This window comes from Sphaerodactylus townsendi, linkage group LG08 (assembly GCF_021028975.2).
Source record: "Sphaerodactylus townsendi isolate TG3544 linkage group LG08, MPM_Stown_v2.3, whole genome shotgun sequence".
Classification (NCBI taxonomy): domain Eukaryota; kingdom Metazoa; phylum Chordata; class Lepidosauria; order Squamata; family Sphaerodactylidae; genus Sphaerodactylus; species Sphaerodactylus townsendi.
The window spans coordinates 7746244-7767901 of NC_059432.1; the positions used below are offsets into that span (position 1 = coordinate 7746244).

General features: G+C 46.0%; 1 protein-coding gene across 4 annotated transcripts in view; it reads left to right on the top strand.

Moving 5' to 3' along the window:
* Positions 1-852: 852 nt before the first annotated feature.
* NFKB2 (nuclear factor kappa B subunit 2) overlaps positions 853-21658 on the top strand; it is an 86602-nt gene continuing 65796 nt past the window's right edge. For 2 of the 4 annotated variants that reach the window (XR_007245208.1, XM_048504879.1), the window contains exons 1-2: positions 853-1301; positions 8564-8611. Coding sequence is in view for 2 of the 4 variants with exons in the window: in XM_048504879.1 (XP_048360836.1) it covers positions 1237-1301; positions 8564-8611 (113 nt within the window). In the remaining 2 variants the exon portion in view is untranslated. Of the gene's footprint in view, positions 1302-2100; positions 2390-8563; positions 8612-21658 lie in introns of those variants that run through there. The other 2 variants (XM_048504883.1, XM_048504882.1) reach the window with 2 other exon arrangements.

A 21658-nucleotide genomic window follows, 5' to 3' on the forward strand; every position in this document is an offset into this window, starting at 1 on the left:
GGCCCACAACTGCTAGTTGGTTCTGGCCAGGAAAGTCTTTGACAGGACAATGCAGCAGGTTCTCTCTGGGTTCTTATTCTTCTGTTGTTCAAGGCTGTCCCTGGTCCTTTTCCTTGCAAAGAGACACTTCCCCCTGTGTATCTCCGCCAGAAAAGGTGGCAGAGCCTACTTTTTAAAAAAGAGAAAGGTGGGGAGTGGGGGGGGGGAGACTGGGGGGCTCCCAAATGCACGTGAAGTGCTGAGGGAAAGCCAGGGGGGAAGACTTCCCAGCAGCAGCAGCAGCAAGAGGCTCCAGGTCCGCGACCCAGGCAGAAAGCGGAAAGGCTACAGTTTTGTTCTAGTTTGTTTCCAGCCGGGACTTCATTTCATCACTGATGCGAATTTCCTGCCCCTAACCGCTCCCCCTCTGCTGTAATCCAGTCGATCCCCGCTCTCTACCGTGAATCCATTCTTGGCAACCCTCTTCGCCCACCCCCTCTGTTAGGAGGTCTTCCGTGGGACCCACAGCGGAGCAGGGCGGGAGGGGGCTTCGGGAAAACGGTTTGGTCTCCCCGGGGAAGCTGGAATGGAATCTCGGTTTGCAGGCTGAGTGCAAAGGCGGGGGGGGGGCGGGGGGGGACGCCTGCTTGGGCCGCCCCCTCCCCGCCTAGATCTCCGGCAGCCCCGCGGGGGTTTTTTTCTCGCAGCTCTGCCTCGGCCCGGGGCGACGCGGCGGGGGGGGGGGGGGGCATAATCTCGCAGGCGGGGCGGCTTTCAGCCTTCGCGGGGTGGGGAGGGAGGAGGTTTGCCAACCACTGCCCTGGGAGCGGCAGGGCAGGGGAGGCGTCCGCGGGCCTGAAGGCAGGAGGGCGAGGGCAGCGCCGGGGGGGGGGGAGGGGGGTTCGGGGAGGGCGGCCCTCGGCGGCTGCCCGCGACGGGGCCGAGCGCTCCAGCGGCGGCGGGGGGGGGGGCGGTGCGTTCTTTCCGTGGGGCCCGCGAGTGCCCCGTCCTGGTGCCGCTCGCCGCCGCGGGCAGCTGACCTGGGCTGGCCAGAGCCCCCGGGCGGGGCTGCCCAAGGGCCGGGAGGGAGGCGGCAGCCGGGCCGTTGCGCCCCCTCCCCCGGCCGGGACCGCCCTGCACTGGCCAGCCGGCCCTCGGGGCGGGGGCGGGCTCCTCGCGGGCTGGGGCTCGAGCGCTGCCGCCGCCACGGGCGCCTGGGCGGGCGGGCTCTGGTGGGCGGCGTCGCTCGGGCCCAGCATGCCCGCCTGGGGGGTCCTGCCCGCCGCCCTGCCCACCCTCAGCATCCCCGGCATGTGGATCGTGTGAGTAGCCGGGGCCGCCGACCGCACGCCCCACCGGCAGGGGGGGGGGGCGGGGAGGGGCCGCGTGCAGGAGCCGGCGGAGCTTTCGGCGGGGCTGTGCTGGCGGCGCCGGTGGTCTCGGGAAGGGGGGGGGGGCGCTGCGCAGGCATCAGCGGAAGCAGACCGTCGGGGGCGGGCCTCGTCCCTTGCCCGCATAGTCCGCGGGCCGCGCGCCAGGTGGGCCGCCCGCCAGTCTGCGGCCAAGGAGGGTCCGACAGCGGGGTGGGGGGTGGGCGGGGGCTGGCGAGTGTGAGGCGGCCTTGGCAAGCGTCGGCTCCGGCCCGGCGGAGGACTTGTCGGTGCTCCCCCCCCCCGCCTCGCCGCGCCCGCCCGCCCTGCAAGCGCCCTTTTCTTCCTGCGGGGGGGGGATTCCGAGGGCCCGGGGGGGGGCACACAGCGGTGCCCTCCCTTCCCCACCCCGCGTGTTCTGCAGCCGCCTCTCCCATCTCCCCTCCCGTCCGTGGCTCCTTCGTCTTTGTTGCTGCTCCGCCGGCCACGTGACGGCGGCGTCGGTCTCCAGCCCGCCCGCCCGCTCGCTCGCCGGGGGGGGGGGGGGAGGCGCCTCTCCGGAGCCTCCGAGGGGCTCGCTCGGCCGGACCTCCCGTCTGGGTTTCCCGGGGCTTTAGCCAGGAGCCGGCGAGAGGGAAGGAAGGGCCCCTCCCCCAGGCCAGCCTCAGCGCCGGCTCAGCCCACTGCTTCCCCCTGGAGCATCTCCCCGGAGGCTGCCCGAAGCTCGCCTCCCCCCGGGCAGCCCCTGCCCCCGGTGCACGCCGCGGGAGAGCCCTTCTGAAGCGCCCGGAGACCCGCCGAGCAGACGGCTCCTTCAGGGACACTGCGCCGCTTGGGGAGCCTCCTTGGAGCAGGGCTGGGGAGACGGCCCTTCGCACTGGCAGCCTCGGGGACCCCCCCCCCCCCCCGCCAGGAGGGCAAACTTTGCACGCATCATTTGGGGCCGGTTCCCAGGGGCAGCCAAGGGCCAATTCGGTTCTGTCTGTGACTCGCTGTAAAAAGTCCAATTGCCGCCTGGCCCGTGTAGAGCCTCTTTTCAAGTAAGTCCAGGAGAATCTCTGTTACCAGAACTTCAACTTAGGGGCCCATCCCAGCTTTTAGTTACAATTTAACATCAACCTGTCAAGTTGCCCAAACCATCAGGCAGTGGCGTATCTGCCTGGGGACCTGGGGTTATCCATGCCCCTCCCCCCACATTCCTGGCATCCCCCCCAATTCCAAATTGTATGGTTCCGGTTTTATTGAGTATGTTGAAATTTTATATTGTGTTTTAATGTATGTTTTAAAATTGTTGTTCTGCCCTGAGCCCCTGGATTTAATAAAATAAATAAATGCACGCAGCCACCAAGCCCCGTTTCAAAAGCACAGAGGCAAAGGGTGCAGAGTAGCCCAATTCAGGCCCCCAATTCAGGCCAGGGAGCACAACTGGGGGGCAGCACCCTATGCTCCCCTCCATGCAGGCAAGCCAGAACCTCCCCACCCCAGCCCCAAACCCCCAGTCTGCATGGCGGTCAGGGGCATGAGGGCACGGCCCCATGCTGGACCCCGCCTTTTAGCAGGCCCCGTCCTGCCTTGGACTGTCTTTTCCAGTTCTGGTGACCATTTCAACAACAGACTCATGAGCCTTTGCTAAATATGCAACATTGTCAATTTGCATATTTAGCAAAGGCTCATGTGTTGATAATTTGCATATTTAGCAAAGGCTAATGGGTATGTTGTTGAAATGGTCACCATAACTGGAAAAGACAGTCCAAGACAGGACTGGGCCTGCTAAAAGAAGGACTTGGCTGCAGACCAGGGGGCGGGGCTCAGGGGCAGGACCTGCCCTAGGTCTTGTTTCCCCACCTCCATGCAGGCAAGCCAGAGCAAGTGAATGGGGAGGGGGCACCTGGGGGGGCACCCGGAGAAAGAGTTGTTTCTGGGTGCCATTTCCTACCCATAGGCCTCTGCCAACAGAAGTCTCTCCTTTTTTATTTTCATATATCTGATATTTGTCTCTGTGCCCTCTCTGGCATAACTTCTGTTTTCTTTTGCATTGTGTTTTGACTGGCTTAGTCCCACTCCTCACAATTAAACTCAGCTTCAGCTATCCTTCCCATTCAAAAATTCTATAATCTTCGCCAAACCAAGAGGGCATCCCATATATTTGTTGAATTGTTTCCCACCCTTCTGCCAAGCAGCTCAGGGCAGCATTTTATTCTAGCAACACCCCAACTTGACGGGCCAAACGTTAAAACAAAACACACTCAAGACAAAGCAACTTTACTTGTGTGTGTTTTATAAATCTTTGGCATCCTATTTTCACAGACCTCTGAAGAGGCCTTCCAGAGGGATCCACAGCCCAGCCAGGTTCCCATCACAGAGCCAACCAGGAAGGCTCTTCTCCCCCCTATTTCTTGCTTGGCCATCTGTCTCCCCACACCAGGCACTGTGGAGGTCAAGTGCTGACAACCAGGCTAGCATAACTTGACACTGTGACAACATTAGCTAGTTCGGAGGCAGCTTATATTGAGAAGCACCAATTTGGTCTCTGCAAGTGGATAACAATGGGTAGGTAGGTAGGTAGGTAGGTAGGTAGGTAGGTAGGTAGGTAGGTAGGTAGGTAGGTAGGTAGGTAGGTAGGTAGGTAGGTAGGTAGGTAGAACTGAAATCCCTGCGGACTTTTTTCCTTGAAAATGTACTTTAACCATGCAAGTGAGAATTATCAGTGATGACTGCAACTATGTTAACTTCTATCAATAAATCCTCTTTTGTGAGTATTGAGACTGCACCTTTGACTACATTTGATCCGGCCCTCCAACCCGCTGCGCTGCAGGAATAGCCAACCAAAGTACTCTCAACAGATGGCCATCCAACCTCTGTTTAAACCTCCACGCTCCGAGGCAGCATATTTCACTGTCAAACAGACCTTACAGTCAGGAAATTGACCTTACAGTCAGGAAATGTTAAGATGGAATCTCTTCTTGCAGAAAACAAGGTTGCTCTGTCTTCACTGTGACATCCCTTCACTGTTGTTTCTCTCCCCCTTAATTTTTACCCACATGTTTCCAGGATTGAAGTCATGAACCTGCTTTCAGGTGGAATCATCCCTGACATATAATGCTATCCCACCTCCTTTCCTAGTTAGTCTCTTTCTCTAAAATAGGTTGTACCCCTCAGTTATTACATTCTAATCATCAGACTCATCCTGCCAGGTTTCAGTGATGCCTATTATCAGAGGCGTACCTAGGCAAACTGGAGCCCCGGGACAAAACCTGCAATTGCCGCCCCCCCCCCCCCGGTATGGGCAGCCACCCTCCCCCACCATGACCAAACAATGATTTTTTTGTACCAGCTCACAAAACACCTCCCACTCCCAGCAAAACATATATGGCTCTCTCCCACCAACTCTTTTTCTAATTTCCTAATCACAACAACCCTATGAGGTAGGTTGTTAGCCTGAGAAACAACTCCAAGCCAGTGCAAGTGGGTATTAAGCATGTAAACCTCTCATAAATCACCCCCAGCTGATTTACCAAACCAAACATTTACCAAACAAATGTCAGCATCATTTCTCACAAAACACCTCCAGTGGAATCCACCCCCAAACAGCATCACTTTCAATGGTGTTTAAACGAGGGAGCTCAGATTCTTCTTTTAAATCCACCTTAAAGGGAGAATCTGGGGTCCCTGGTTAAAACAAAAATTGAAAGTAATGCTGTTTGAGGGTGGATTCTCCCCCACCCTGAAACAGCATCACTTTTGAGGGTTGGAGATTCACATGAAACAAATACCAGATTTGGCTGGAATCTGGGCAAATTTGGGCACATTTGGACAAAAATTGTCTGATTATGTCCTGCCCAAATATGAACAAATGAGAATGCAAGGTATTTGGGCTTTGGGAGGTTATTTTTGGTGTTTTTCAGCCTGCAGGAAGCGCATTTTTAAAGCTAGCAGCACCAAAATTTCAGGGCATCATCCAGAGACTGTTCTGATGATACCACACAAGTTCAGGGGAAGCAAAGTTATGGCGTACCCTGGGCGGGTACTCCACTGCCTATTACATGTGTTATGCCATGTTATGAGTTTGTCAGACCTCTGGTCCAAAAATAATAGAAACTGTAGATTTGCTCTAAAGTCTTTATTTCAAAGCGAAAGGTAAAGATTTAGCAAAGACGATTCTGAAGATCCCTCACAAAACACTTGCCCATGTCCCCCAAAGCTCCCCTCTCCCTTGCAACCAAACAGTTTCTTCTATCCCTAGAACAAAGCATAAAAGAGCTGGGAACACTCACACTTGATAAGGGGCTGCTGTTCTGACTCCAAGGCTGCAGACAGTGGGAGCGCGATAGCTGGACACCTGGAGAGAAGGAAGCATTACAGTTCCCTTGCAAGTGCCCTCTACCCACAACAGTCAGGCTCAGGCCTAATGGAGTTTGAGTTTGCTTGTTTATTTCCTATGCTCTGTGCATTAGTATGAAGACATCCAAGGCAATCATTAATCCCCCCTGACTGCTTATTTAAGGCTTTCCCACTCCCACTGTTGGGTTCTGGAACTATTTGCTTAGTTCTCTCTATAATCTCCAAACTCTTACATTATAAATACACTATGAAAAACACACTTGGTCCGCTTTGGACTTGCAAAAGATTGTGTTTCTGTAGCTCATGTGGCAGCCACAGAGGAGCAGCCCAATGTAGTCTTCGCAGTGGTCTGCCCGGGGAGGCCATGGCCCTGCCTGCCCCACCTGGGCTCCAGAGGGCAGCAGTCTGGCTCCTGGGCTTAGTTTGTGTTCAGGCTGCAGAACAAACTGTATGGGCTCCTTGAAGTTTCTATGGCTGTTTCCGCACAGCGGCGGAAACGGCTAGGTCGGCGCATTGCGCGCCGACCCGACGACGCTGGAACCGTCCGCACGGATGGTCCTGGAAGCAGCTGGCGCCGCGGAGCGCCGGCGCCCGGCCGACCCGGCTTGTCCCTGGGCCTCCGGCACGTCGCCGAGGCCTGGGGACACGCCCCCCTGGCCCTGCGCGCCGGAGGCCCAGGGACAAGGTAAGTGCCGGGTGGGGGAGGCGGCGTGAAGCCGCTGCCGTTCGCTCAGCAGCGGCTTCACAGCGGCGTATCCCCAAAAAGAGCGCTTCCCAGCGCTCTGGGAATACGCCGGCTTCGGGCTGGCTGGGCGGCGCGAGGGCGGCTGCGCTGCAGCTGCGCCCCCTGTGCGAATGGCGGCCTGGAGATGGTGTTTTTACCGTCTCCAGGCCGTCATTTCATGCCTGTGTGGAAACAGCCCAAGTCTTCTTGGAAGCAGTTTGCACTAGGATTAGTCTTAAGCATTTGTGTTGAGTAAGGATTTCTCTGTGATTCTCTACATCCACAGCATTGCCTTTACCTACCAAGCTTGTCACCCTGTCAAAAAAAGAGATAAGATTAGAGAAACCCATGTCGACTTTTAGTGAGCACAGCATTCCCTTCTAAGTGCGTACAGACTGTCTGATTAATGATCTGCTCTAGAATCTGGTTCTGGTGGGTTTTCCGGGCTGTGTGGCCGTGGTCTGGTGGATCTTGTTCCTAATGCTTCGCCTGCATCTGTGGCTGGCATCTTCAGAGGTGTATCACAGAGGGAAGTCTGTTACACTGCCTGCACAGTGTGTAAAAGACTTCCCTCTGTGATACATCTCTGAAGATGCCAGCCACAGGTGCAGGGCTTGTTAGGAATAAGATCTACCAGACCATGGCCTCACAAAACTTTCCTAAGAACCGAAGTTGAATCTAACTGTAAAGAAAGCCTTGACAATCACCGTTGCTCTAGAGATACATTCCTGAGAGCTGTATTTATTTCAGGCTGACTAAACAGCAATTGTTTGTGTCCTCTGTTTCCCCTTTTTGAAGATGGGGTCAACATTAGTTTTCTCCAGTTTTCTGAGACTTCTGTTTTCCAGGAGGTCTCAAGATTATTGCAAGTGGTTCTGAGATTGCTTCTGCCAGTTCTTTTAATGTCCTGGAATGTAGTTCATCAGGCCCTGGGTATTTGTTTGAGTTCCTCTTTAGTGATTTCCCCCTTTTTCCATTTCTTATTCTTGTCCCTTTTAGATCTTAAATCATTTTTAGTTTTTAAATCAGTTGAAAGGTGTTCCATCCTGGTTTCCTTAGACACCTCCCGTTTTTCCTCCTCATTGGAACTGTTTGAAATTGTGCCTTCAAGATCTCACTTTTAAGAAACTTGCATCCATCATGCACTCTCTTCTTTTTTAGTATTTTTAAACCATGAGATCACACCCAGTAATCTCCTAATTTTACTGAAATCAGCTTTTTAAAAGTCTAGAATGTGTGTCTGACCCTTTCCACTGTATAAGAAACTCCAGGAGAACATGGTCACTCCCCCCTGAGGCCCCTACCTTTTCCACCCCTTAACCAGGTCATCATTGTTGGTTAGGAGCAGATCTAAAATAGCCGATCCCCTTGTGGCCTCTTCCTTGAAGTTTCTATGTCTTCTTGTAAGCTGTTTGCACTAGGATTAGTCTTGAGCATTTGTGTTGAGTAAGGAATTCTCTGTGGTTCTCTGCAGATGGGCTCCTTGGTCAGTAATTAGCAGCACGCAGTGGAGAACCAAATGGTCAAGCAAGATGGGAAGTGGCGTGCAGTGGGGAAGTGGGAACTGAGGGTCATCGTACTTTTTATATGCCCTGTGCTTTGGTGTTCATATTCTTAACAGCCCCGTGAGGCATATCACTCATCTCCATTTGGGAACTGATAGGATGTGGTAGGAAGCTTGCAGAAATTTTATTGACTGTAAACTCAGACACAGCAGCTTTGACATATGGCACAACAGAGGATATGATGAGACTGTGAAATGCCTCTCTAACTTTCCCTTTAACAAACGGGCACCTGAAATGAAGAGAACTGATTTGCAGAAGGCTACCTGTGGTATCCAGGGCTGAGAAGGAATTTGATCTGGGGCAGGGGTAGGGAACCTGCGGCTCTCCAGATGTTCAGGAACTACAATTCCCATCAGCCCCGACCAGCATGGCCAATTGGCCATGCTGACAGAGGCTGATGGGAATTGTAGTTCCTGAACATCTGGAGAGCCGCAGATTCCCTACCCCTGATTCTGGGGTATCCCAGATCCAGGCCTGATGGGTTCTGTGAGGCAGAGAATTAGGAGGCAAATGTTGGATGATGGAGGGAGATGGGAAAGTGGCTGAGCATAACCACTCCTCTGTCTCTTTTTATTCCCCTGCAGGTACGCTATGGCCCTCTCCAACAACCACATCTGCCCAGTCCACAATTGGTAAGAGGTTTTTATGCAAAGCTCCATTCGCTCCGTCGGCTGAACCTTTCTCTCAGTTGAGGTGGTGGGAGAAAGATCTGGCGCGACGAGATGCTTTCCTTCTATAAACCTCCTTTCAAACCCAGGCTGAGCTATCCAGAGAATTTGGGTGTTGTGTGGTTTCCGGGCTGCATGGCCATGTTCTGGCAGCATTCTCTCCTGACGTCTCGCCTGCATCTGTGGCTGAATGCATCTTCAGAGGATCATCTTCAGAGATCCTCTGAAGATGCCAGCCATAGATGCAGGAGAAACGTCAGGAGAGAATGCTGCCAGAACATGGCCGTACAGCCCGGAAACTACACAGCACCCAAGTGATTCCGGCCGTGAAAGTCTTCGACAATATATATCCAGAGAATGCTACATCTGTCTAGCCAAAACAAAACAAAAGATCCCTCTAACCAGTTGTGGGATTCAAATAATTTAACAACTGGTTGTTTATAAGCACCATTTTAACAACCGGTTCTGCCAAAGTGGTGCAAACCTGCCGAATCCCACCACTGCCTCTAACCTATGAAGAAGTAAGGAATAGTTGAGAGTTGGCTACAGTTCATTACAGAATATTTTTTCTTCTTTCACCCAGCATTATGACTTGCACTAAAACAAACATACACAAACCCACACAAGCTGATAGTCATCCTTGTGTAGAAAGATGTAGGAATGTTTAGAAAATGTAATGAAATTACAAAACACCATTCTGAGCCTAATAAAAGATTGGTAGTGATGTGAAAAGTGTGATATGAAAGGAATTTTACGTATTATTTACACTGCTTACTGGAAACAAGTAAAAAGAAATACTTCTGTACTTTTAAAAACCCTCCCTCAGAAATACGTCACTTCTTACAAGTCCTCCACAAGTGATCCCGTGGGCCTCTCTGTAGAGTTCTGTGCCATGTTCTGGATGAGTATGTAGCAGAGTACTTGGTGGGAAGTGAAAAGATTTAGAAAACAACCTAGACCCAGGAACAGGAGTGAGTGAGGAGGGAGTGAGACTGGCAAATATTAAAACCATTGGGAAAGGAGCAAAGAGCCCAGGGATTGAGTACCTGCTAGCACTGAGTAATGGGCGACTAAACTTAAGCCAATAATATGGGACACACTAACTTTCTGACTGATCTTAGGTTAGCACACTTCATTCAACATCTGCCTCCAGAAGAACTTTGGGTGTTACTGTGTGTGCAAAATCCTCCTTATTTACTGAAGGAAGAACAGGAGGGAAGGGCATCGATCACCTGCAATGTGTTTAACCTGGCAAATTCAGTGAAGAGTGTGGAAGTCTCATTGCTGGAGGAGCATCCTGATATTCTAGTAAGAGGTGCTTTCTTAGAACTGCATCAGTTGCTAGAATTGGCTCACTACCCAGCAGGCCATACTGATTTTGACTCCATAACTGTAGGAACGGACTATTGCAGCCCTTGTGAGGGGTGGCCCTTGAACATGATGTGGAAACATGGAGTCGTATTAGATGTAATTGGTCATTTATGAACTAAATCACAGCACTTTGATCATATCACCTTGATTTATTGCCACCTACATTGTGTGCTTCCGTTTGAGTTAAGTTCAAGGGACTGGTTGTTGCCAGTAAAGGCCTTGGGACCCACATCTCGGAAAAGCTAGAGCTTCTCGGAGCTTTCTCTTACGTGCCCCATCCCCGAAGCTCTTTAGGGACGCAGCACTGCCAGCTGTTCAGAGCTTTGGACTAGAATTTTCCTTGAACCTGGCATCTGTTCATTGGAATAATTTTTTATTAAGACTTTGAAGGCAAACAGATAGAAAAAAGAAAGAAAAAACCCACATAAACCAAAAGCTAAAGAAACAAAAAGAAAAAAGTACACAAAAAGCACATAAGGAACAAAATGAACATTAAAAGGCTCTTGATTTCAACTGCACAAAATATTAACATATATTAAATCTAGCGGGGCCCAGCCACGCGTTGTTGTGGCTTATTGTGGTGAAATGGAAAAGGAACAGTAGCAGCAAATCAATTGCAGAGGCCAGCAGTACGTGCTCATGCAAAACACGTAGCCTGATACTGTGCGATGTCAGTGATGTGTGTGCCCGCATTCCCTGGGGCGGGGGGGGGGGAATGGAAAGGCACCCCTCCCACACATCTAGGCTGGCTGGTCATGATCCTTTACCTGGGAGTAAGTTTGGTTGGTGGCAATGGGTGTCGCTTCTGAGGAAACCCTGAGTATGTCACGGTTGCTGTACCGAGCTTACTCCTGAGTAATGCATGCCAGGTTTTCTTAACTGTAACTGCAGTATTCAGGGAATCTAGGGTGCCTGGCCCCTCCCTCCCGTCCCTTGCATGTCGCCCCTCACTCTCTTCCCTCCCTCACTTCTCTTCCCTTGCATGCCACCCCTCCCCTCCTTCCCTTCCCTTTCCCTCCGCTAGGGTAGGTGGGTCATATCAATATGCTGGGCCCCCTGCCTCCCCTCCCTTGCATGCCACCCCTCACTGTCTCCCCTCTCTCACTTCTTTTCCCTTGCATGCCTCCCCCTCCATCCCTTTCCTCTCCCTCCCTCTCTTCCCTTGCATGCCACCCCTCCCTCCCCCTCCCTCCCTTCCCTCTCCGTCATGTGTATGTGTGTGTATGTGTTTCACTTCCACTCGAGTTACTGCCTATGTACTGTTTCCACTGCTCCTATCTGGCCATCTGAGTGAACATTCTAAGCAGCATGGACATTCTAAGGGTTACAGTTACACACAGGCATCTGCATGTCCTTCACCAGGGAGTGCCAGGAAAAAGGTGTTTTACCTGGGCCAGGTGTGAAATTTCAGGTATGTGAACATCTAAAAACACTCTCACCTGGCTGACTATAGTGGCTGGGAATTTTCAGAGGAATTGGCCCAGCAGTTACTGAGTTATACTGTCATCAACAAAAACACTGTTAGCTTTATATATATATATATATAGATTTACTACTTGCTGTCTAATTACATTTGTAAATTTATTTTTTACTTATTCTTGCTAATAAGGTTCACGCTTTTCTGTATTATATCTATTTTCTTGTTCTTGTATACCTCAAATCCACAAATCATCAATTTATTTATTCTTGTCTTATTCAGAAAAGTTTATCAGGGGTTTCCAATTATCAATTAATTTAGATAAGTATTTTTCTCTAATCAAAGAAGTAAGTTTAGTTTAGCCATCTCCACCAATCCAAAAGCTTACAAGCAGTTCTCTTGTAAGTATAAATGCAGTTTTCCATTTTTGTATGTATAATATTCTTGTTACTGTCATATATAAAGTTCCTTTTCTTCCCCAAAGTGTCTGTCCATAAGACCCAAAAGAAAACCCTCTGGTGTCATTTATATATTGATCTTTAAAATCTTCTAAATTGTTGAATGTATTTATATCCAAAACTGTTTTACTTTACTGCTAGTCTACCACAAATGATAATTTCCAACACGCATTTATAACATTTTTATACATTTTTGCCAGTTTCTTCAATGACATAATATCGTATCAAAGTTCTTTTTAAAGCGAGTACTTAAAGTATTTGAAACCCTTTAACCACATATTTTCCAATTGTTCCATTTGTATATTATACCCAAAATTTATATCCCATTGGGAAATACAATGTTTCTCTCGTTCTTATGTTTCAGATCTAAACAAAAGCTTTTGGCAATAACATAATCATCATTCAAACACAATTCTACCCTAAATCCTCTTTTAGAATGTTCAAAACCATAGAATCTTTTACCTGTTTTAAATCTCTCTAATAATTGTGCATAAAGGAGCCAACTTCCTTTTGTCATTCTTTCTTTTACATTCATTTTACATTGCCCGTGTGAAAAAATCTAAAGTATGATATTTTACCCACCGATTTTCAAGTTTCATTTATCTGAATAAGCTTCTTGTGGTGAGAACCACATTTTTCCTCCATAGACTAGATTTAAACTTGTTCCATATTCTCACTTAATATGATGATTATTAAAATTCTTATTGACTTTAGTTGTCATGCATAAGCATGTCATCCAGATCTCAAAAGGTGTCCCTCTGAATCGAGCAATCTGCTGTTTTTCAACATGACTGTTCTTTTATGCAAACCAAACAACAGACAGAGGAATATGATTTCAGATCGGGTGGACCTGGACCACTTTTTTCCTTTACATCTTGCAAAATTTTATATTTAATCCAAGGCTTTTTTCTTCCTAGAAAAAAAACCTGGTATATCCTTCTGCCATTGCTTAAATATCAGTTGCCAACAATGGTATTGTTTGAAACAAAATAACATTCTTAGTAATATTTGCTGAGTTTTCGTCCATATAGGAGGCATGCAACAGGACTGGGGAAGGGCAAATGTTATCCTCATTTTCAAAAAGGGAGGAGGGATGACTGTCAGAGTTTCTGTGCTTGCTTAATGTGTGCTCTCTCTTTACCACTATACAGACCCTCTCTGGGTTAATGGTTAATAGTTCTGTCTTTTCCCCTCCTTCTCACATGCTGGCAACTGTGGATAACTAGAAGCATCTCTGGCGCCTTCCCGGGAAGGGTGGGGTGGGGGCAGATGGCCTTCTATCTCTTCAACGACTTTAAGGATGGACTTTCGCTTTCTTTTACTTTCCCACTTTTGCTTTTTGTGGGAATGGGCAAGGAGGGGGTGTGGGCTTTGGAGGGGATAAAGCAGGGGTCAGGTGTGCAAGGGGTTAGAACTGGCTTTATCAAAGTCAGGTGTACATATTCATTTCAATAAAGATTTCTGAATTACAAAAATCCAGATTTTGAAATTGAATGAGGTCATAGACCTGACAGTGACCCAGGAAACTACAGGCCAATCAATCTGACCTTTGTCCCAGGGAAGATACTGGAGGAAATTTTAATTTGCAAGCATCTGAAGGACAACTTGGTGATTCAAAGAAGTCAGCATGGATTCATCCTCCCCAGATCCTGCCAGACCAACTTTGTTTCCTTTACTCAAGTGATGAGCTTACTGTATCGAGGGGAATGCTTTCAATGTTGTTAACTGGATTTCAATAAAGCCTTTGACAGGGTTCCCCCTAATACACTGATGCATAAACTAGAGGACTGTGGACTAGATTCTGGGATAATTAAATGGATAGGGAATTGGTTGGAGAACCACATCCAAAGGCCCATTGGTGGGACTGGAAGCACTTCCTCTTTGCAGCATGTCAAGAGAGGAGGTGCATCGGGGCAAGATTTCTTGTCCCGACGTGCTTCCTCTTTCCCTGCTTGTGCTTCTCGCTTTCCACAGGCAAAGTGAGAGCACTTCTGGCATGACTTTTCATGCCAGAGCAGGGCAAGGCCCCAGGGAACAGCCAGGAGTGGGTCATCAGCCAAAGAGTCATGGTCACTGGCATTCCATCTGAATGGAAGGAGGAGTCCAGTGGAGTGCCACAGGGCTCAGTTCTGGGCGCAGTACTGTTCAGTATTTTTATAAATGATCTTGAGGAGGGTATGGAGGGACTACTCATTAAATTTGTGGATGATGCTCACTTGGAGCAGCAGCAAATACACCAGAAGATAGAGATAGAATTCAACAAGATCTGAACACGCTGGAAAAGTGGACATTGTTACAGTACAGAGAGCACAAGAGATTGCGCAGGAGCTGAAAAAAGCCATCCAGGAAAGAGGAAAGTAAGAACAAGAGGGAAGGGGATAGAACGGGGGAAGAATGTGTAATAATAAAATTGTAACGTGTAATATAAATGGGTTAAACAATCCCAGGAAAAGGAGGCATGTCTTTTCTCAACTTACAAAAGAAAATCCAGTAATAACCTGTCTGCAAGAGGGGAGGAAAGGGGGAGGGGAGGAAAAAGGGGGGAGGAAAAATATATTACTTCCCCCGGGTTAGGGGTTCTCTTCCACGCAGATTATACAAAAAAAAGAGGGGGTGGCCTTATATGTTAGAGAACAATTGCAACCTAAGGAAATAATGAGAGATAAAGAAGGAAGATATATGGGTGTAGAAGTAACAGTAAATAACTCAAAAATTATGATAATTGGGATCTACGGGCCAAATGAGAAAAAAGCATGTTTCTATAATCATTTGAGAGAGAAATTAACAGAATATCCAAACGAAAAATGGATAATAGTGGGATTCAATGGGGTAATAGAACCAGGGGTAGATAGATTTACAAAAAAGAAGAAAAATTAGGTTGAGAAAAGACAATAAACTACCTAAAATATTTCTTGAACTTGCATCAGAATTATGTATTAAAGATGTATGGAGAATGAAAAAAGGTAAAGAGAAAAATTACACCTATTATTCGCCCAGGCATAACACCTTATCAAGAATCGATATGGTCTGGGCTTCAGAATATTTATGTACTGAGACTAGAAAAATAGACACGAAACCAAGAGTCCTCTCAGACCATAATCCGATACATTTAGAAATAACAGCCCCGGCAAGACAAATAAATTGGGGGGAAAAAGGATTGGGTTTTAAACAATAAATAAGGAAGACATTAAGAAGAGTTTAGTAGAATATTGGGAAATAAATACAGGATCTGTTAAGGAAGAGGCAACTTTATGGGATGCGCATAAAGCAGTTACGTGAGGTCAATTGAAGATGGCAGAAATAAAACTGAAAAAAGATAAAAAACAATCAGTTAGAGAAACAAATTAAAAATTTAGAAATGAAATTACAGAAAAGAAAGAATAGTAAAAAGATAAACAGACAAATTAAGATACTGAAGGAACAGATTAAAGCACTACAAACAGACCAGATAGCAAGAAATATATTATATATGAAGCAACAATATTATACTCTGGACAATAAAACTGGAAAATGGCTTGCGAATAAGTTAAGAAAACAACAAAACCAAAATATAATTAATAAAATTAAGCTTGGCTCAAAAGTAATAACTGATAGGAACCATATTAAGAAAGCCTTCAAGGAATTTTATAGTCAACTATACAAAAAAGACACAATAAAGACAGAAAATTTACAGCATTACTTGGGAAAACAAAATATAACAAGATTGAAGGAAAAAGAAAAAGAGGAACTGAATAAACCCGTAGAAAAGGAGGAAGTAGATAGGGTGATTAAAAACCTAAAAAACAGGACACCAGGAGTAGACGGCTTAACATCACTATATTATAAAACCTTTAAGGATGAAATAATTCAACAAGTAGTATCATTAATCAACAATATATTTCAAGACGGAAACTTACCGGAATCCTGGAAACAGGCCACAGTTTCATTAATCCCTAAAACTAAAACAGATACACCAGTAGTACATGAATTTCGACCCATATCTCTACTTAATGTAGACTATAAAATCTTTACTACATTATTGGCACAGAGGCTTAAAAATATATTAATTAATTACATCCAAGAAGAACAATCAGGGTTTCTTCCAGGAAGACAAATAAAACGAAATATTAGGATAGTTACAAACATAATTGAATATATTAATGATAAACCTGACTTACCAATGGCTGTGATCTTTTTAGATGCTGATAAAGCATTTGATAGGGTGAACTGGGAGTTTATGTTAACAACAATGCAAAAAAATGGGAATAGATGGTAGTTTCTACAATGCTACAAAGAAAACATACACGGAACAGTTTGCGAAAATTAAAATAAACAATGAATACTCCAAATAATTTAAAATAGCTAAGGGAACCCGGCAAGGGTGCCCCTTATCCCCGCTTTTGTTTATCTTAGTGATAGAAATATTATTTAAAAATATAATGGAAGACCAAAGAATTAAAGGTATTAAAGTGAAAGGAAACCAATATAAGTTAATGGCATATGCCGACAATGTAGTTATCTTTATGGATTAACCACAAGAGAAACTAGACCAATTGCAGGAAATAATAAACAACTATGGAAAAGTGGCAGGATTAAAGATAAACTATACGAAAACTAAAATGTTCCTTTGGAATATGACATCTCAGGAAAAAAGAGAAATAGTAGAAAGATCAAGTATTAAAAATGAAAAAAAGAATAAAATATTTAGGTATAATCCTAGAAGGGAATAATAAAAACTTAATAAAAAATAACTACAAGAAAATGGGAGTAAAAATACAGGAAGACTTTCGGAATTGGTCTAATAAAAATCTATCATTATTAGGTAGGATAAGTGCAGTAAAATGACAACTCTACCTAAATTTATTCATCTATTCCAAACTATCCCAGTGGTAACATCAAACAAAATATTTACTGAGTGGAAAAAAACAATAACCAGATTTATTTGAGAGGGAAAGAAACCGAGAGTAAAATATAAACATCTAATACAAAATAAAAAAGATAGGGGTCTAGCATTACCAGATTTACAAATTTACCATGACTGTGGGGCTTTAGCATGGATAAAGGAATGGGTAATACTAAAAGATAAGAAACTATTAGATTTAGAAGGATATAATCTACAAAAAGGTTGGCATGCCTATTTATGGCCAACCGTAGAGAAAAAACAATACATGGATAAAACTTTTAAAAATCATTTTATAAGAAATAATCTATTGAAGACCTGGTTGAAATATAAAATAATATTTTATACTAAGATCCCAATATGGATATCCAGGATGGAGGCACATCAAATCACGGATAGGAATGAGAAAGGAAATTGGCCAAGATACAGAGATATCCTATTATGGAACCAAGACATACCAACTATGAAACAGGGAAGCAATAAAATGGGAAGAAGATATATATCATTGGTTTACATATGCACAATTATATAATAACTTTAAAATGGATTATAGAATCTGGGGAATACAAAAAGACCTGAATGAGTTAGACAAAATATTAATCAATCCAGATGCGAAGAATATTAGTGCAATATATAAACTTTTGATACAGCAGAAAACAGAGGATGAAATAGTAAAAAACAACATGGTTACGTGGGCAGAGAACAAAAAGAAATAACTGTAGAAAAATGGTGTAAATTTTATAGGGAGTTATATAAATTTACCCCATGCGCAGACCTCTGGGAAAACTCTATAAAAATGTATTACATGACTTATTTTACCCCAAATATATTAGCAAAAATGAATAACCAATACTCACCTAGATGTTGGAAATGCAGGAAGGAGACCGGGACATTCTTCCGTGTTTGGTGGACCTGCAAAAGGATTTAAAAAAATTTGGAGTGACATCCATAAACAAATAACAAAAATTATGGAAGTTGATATAAAGAAAAATGCAATTACTTACCTGTTAGGCCTGTCATTTATGGAAGAGAAAATTTCTGTAAATTACAAACATTTATTATTCCACTTATTTGCAGCAGTGAGGATTGTGGTAGCGAGACACTGGAGAACAGATCAGCTGCCAACGATGGAAGAGTGGAGGGAGAAAGTTCAAACTCTGTACATAATGGATAGACTTTCTTTTCAGATTAAGGGGTTACCTGCCGAAAACTATGAACAGATCTGGCTACCATGGACAATTTACCAATCAAATAAATATAACATTGAAATCTCTCCAGTAAAATATTAAAAATATCCTAACGTTTCTTTTCTCGCTCTAGGTGAATTTAAGTCTAGATTAAGAAATATTGTAACTTTTTTTGGTGAATATACGAATAAGTTATACTTCATAGACTAAAACAGTAGTCGTTAAATATGAGGAATTATTTTAGGGAGAACGAGGGGAAGTCAAAGGGGAGGGTGAAAGGGTGGGGAAGGAGGGTGGGAGGAAAATGGGAGGGAGGGAGTTAATGAGCAATCCAGGAAAAAGCTATATGATTAGAATATATTAGACGACTAATATGCTCCCTTTTAAAGTTATGTATAAATTGCATGTCAGACAATGTATGGACATAGATAATTAATTGATGAATGAATATGTACAGCTGATGATTATTCAATAAAATCTTTAAATAAAAAAAAGAAAAGTGGGCAGATGTGAACAAGATGCAATTTAAACTCTGAATCAGTAACCCAAGTCAGACTCTGTAACTTGATGGTTAAGAAGCCTTTATTGGTAGATACAGAAGTAAGAGTTCTGCCAGAACTTTCATACAACCCCAGTATATCAATCCCCGTTACTCCTCCCCCTTCCCTAGCCCATAATACCATTCCAAACAACAGAAGGCACGAAGAGCAGGAATGTAAGATATGCTGACCAGCTGTCCTGCTTTTGGCGGGACCGTCCCGCCTTTGGACAATTTGTCCCACGTCCCGCGGGTCAAACAAATTGTCCCGATTGTGGGGAGGCTGCTGCACTGCCTTGGGAAGCAAGGCAGTCACGGCAGCTTCCCGTCTTTTCAAATCCGCAGGAGCGCATGGCCTTCTGGGGCTCGCCGTTTGCCGCCCTGTGACAGAGGCTGACAATCAGTAAGCCCCAGAAGCTATGCGCTCCAGCGGCCCGATACACCGGCTTCTGGGGCGCGCCGGTCGCCTCCCTGTGACGGGGCGGCAAGCAGCGAGCTAAGCCCGATGCTACTGACGTAGCGACCACCTTCCCGTCCCGGATAACAAAGGTGACCATCTGGTCACCTTAATGTAAGATGAACCCAAGGTCAGAAAAGTGAGACAAAGACATTACGGTAACTGCGAGAGTCTCTTCCCAGGGAAAATGAAAGTAACTTGGATAACTCTGTGGAGCTCCCCTCCCCCCTCCCCAGGCTCCAGGTAACAAAAATGAGGTAGACATACTTGATGGGGATCCACTATTGAGTTGCAGTGTGTATGAACAAGCTCTTGGGGGTAAATATTTTATTTATTTATTTATTCGATTTGATAAACCGCCCTACCCCCGAAGGGCTCAGTAATAGTAAGTTGAATATGACAGCTAGTGTGATGCAGTGACAAAAAAAGGCTAATGTGATCTTAATGTGTATCAACAGAGGCATAACATCTAAATTTCAAGATGCCCTAGTCCCACTGTGGACTGCATTGGTCTGGCCTCACCTGGAGTACAGTTCTGGAGGCCTCGCTTCAAAAGGGATGCAGACAGAAGTGAGCAGATGCAGAGGAGAGCAACAAGGATGCTCAGGGCCTGGAGACCAAATCCCATGAGGAAAGGCTGAGGGGCTTGAGGATGTGTAGTCTGGAGAAGAGAAGATTGGGGGTGGGGGACATGATTGCTCTCTTTAATAAGTATTTATTAAATTAATACTCTGCCCTCCCTGCCCGTACTATGGCCCAGTCTTACTTGGTCACACCGAAGGCCTGGGCCTCATGCCCTCCATGCCCTGGGACACTCCCCACAGGCTAGTACTAAGTGGAGTTAGGCCTGGTTCCTACTCTCCCCTCTCCATTGGCTCTTTTTCTCTCTCTGTTCTGTCTATACTTGCTCTCACTTGACTTTCTAGCTCTCACTCACCCTTCTTCCTCTTCTCCATCTTTCTTCCTTCCCCTGACTTCTCTTCTTTCCCTCTACTATCTCCTCACTGGCCTCCCTCCACCTGGCTGAAGGCTGTTGCCAGGTCCCTGTCAGCTCTTGGGCTGTCCTTCAGTTCATACTGACCCATGGATTGGCCCTCTGGCCCAAAAGGCCACCTGCCCCTTTAAGGGCTGTTGACTGGGGCATTGCTCAGCCCCGCGGTGGCGTTGCACCACACACTGGCCAGGGCACCTGCGCAGGCTCATGCTGGCTCTCCCTCTGGGCTTCCCCCTTCTGCCCTCTCACTGAACCTCACTCCACTACCCTATGTTCTGCTGCCAGGGTGACAGATGGCATGTTGTCGGGGTGGGAATTGTACTGGGGGATGGGAATTCTGATCTGTGTGAATCTGCTGTGTGAAACTATTCTTCTGTTGCCTCCTGACTGCTTATCTCTCCTCTGCTCAGCTAGTGAAGGCCAAATACTTTGGTCTGTAGTGCAGCTGTGGGTTGATTGTATGGTGGGCGGGCGGAATGGGCATACTGTTTGCTTTAAAATAGATACGTCCTGGCTGGGGCAACCAGAGACATCTTTGTACTGTACTGGACTATTCTGACCTGCAATAAAGGAACCATTGTTCATCAACAACTGTTTCAATTGCCTGGTTTAAGGATGTTCTGGCACATGTTCTATGCGATGCATGTTGACCATCCTCTCTGCCACCTCTCCATCTCGACCCCTGCTATCACTTCCTTGGAGCTTCCATTGATCAGCTGCTTGGCAGTGAGTCAGGGGTGGGGGAGAAAGTTTGGGGTGGCGACTGGAGCTGGCCTCGGACAATAGTTAAGACAGTTGTTTGGCATTCCTATTATTTTTAATATCTAATGTTCTAGTCTGTTTTTCTAACTTGCATCTTCAACTGTTATAACCATTAGATGTTATTGAGATCCTTATTGTTTTTCTTATAGAATTCTTTAGCACTTGCTGCAGAGGCAATTCTCTGTTGCTCTTTAAAAGTAAAAAGGAGTCCTTCCCATTGAAGCCATATGAATCTTCTGTTGCTTTCTTAGAGCATCCACTAGAAAATCATAGTCTTATCAATTCTGCAGGACTTATCAGCAGACTTAAAGCGGAGCTGCTTAGAGTAGAGAAGAAGGTCTAATAGTCTTCTTGTACACACTGCAGCCTCCTATCCCTTAGGAAAAGAAAACTGTCCTTGCAAGATGTTCTTTCCAATCAGGAAGGCTTTTACTTAGCAGTTGCAAGGTTACACAAGAGTATACTAGATAAGACTACAAGGCTATACAGAACACTTCAGCAATACTATAACACTAAGCTAGAACAGACTTGAAGACTAGAATAGAAGAGAATACTGCATATATATACAATGCACAGCTTTGTACATTCAAGCTAGGTACTTTCCCCGACAACAGTCTCCCATTGGACCAGAGTCACTGTTGAATGCACCAATCACATTAAAGGTCAACTGTACCTGGTTGTCACAGACTTCCTGGCACCTGGCCCTTGTTTCTGGGCAAACCTTTTGCTGCCTAGAAGGTGAATTTGTGAACCTTTGTTTTATATATCATGACAGGACTCTAATCGGTATTTCTTTCATGATGATGATGTCTTTATCTTTGATCTTAAATATTGATTTTCTATTAGCCTCCATAATTGGAGCTACACAGCTCCATCCAAAGAGGCGAGGGGGGCAGACACACATTCCACAATCCCCCCTCTCCAAAATCTAGAAAGTCAGGCCACAGC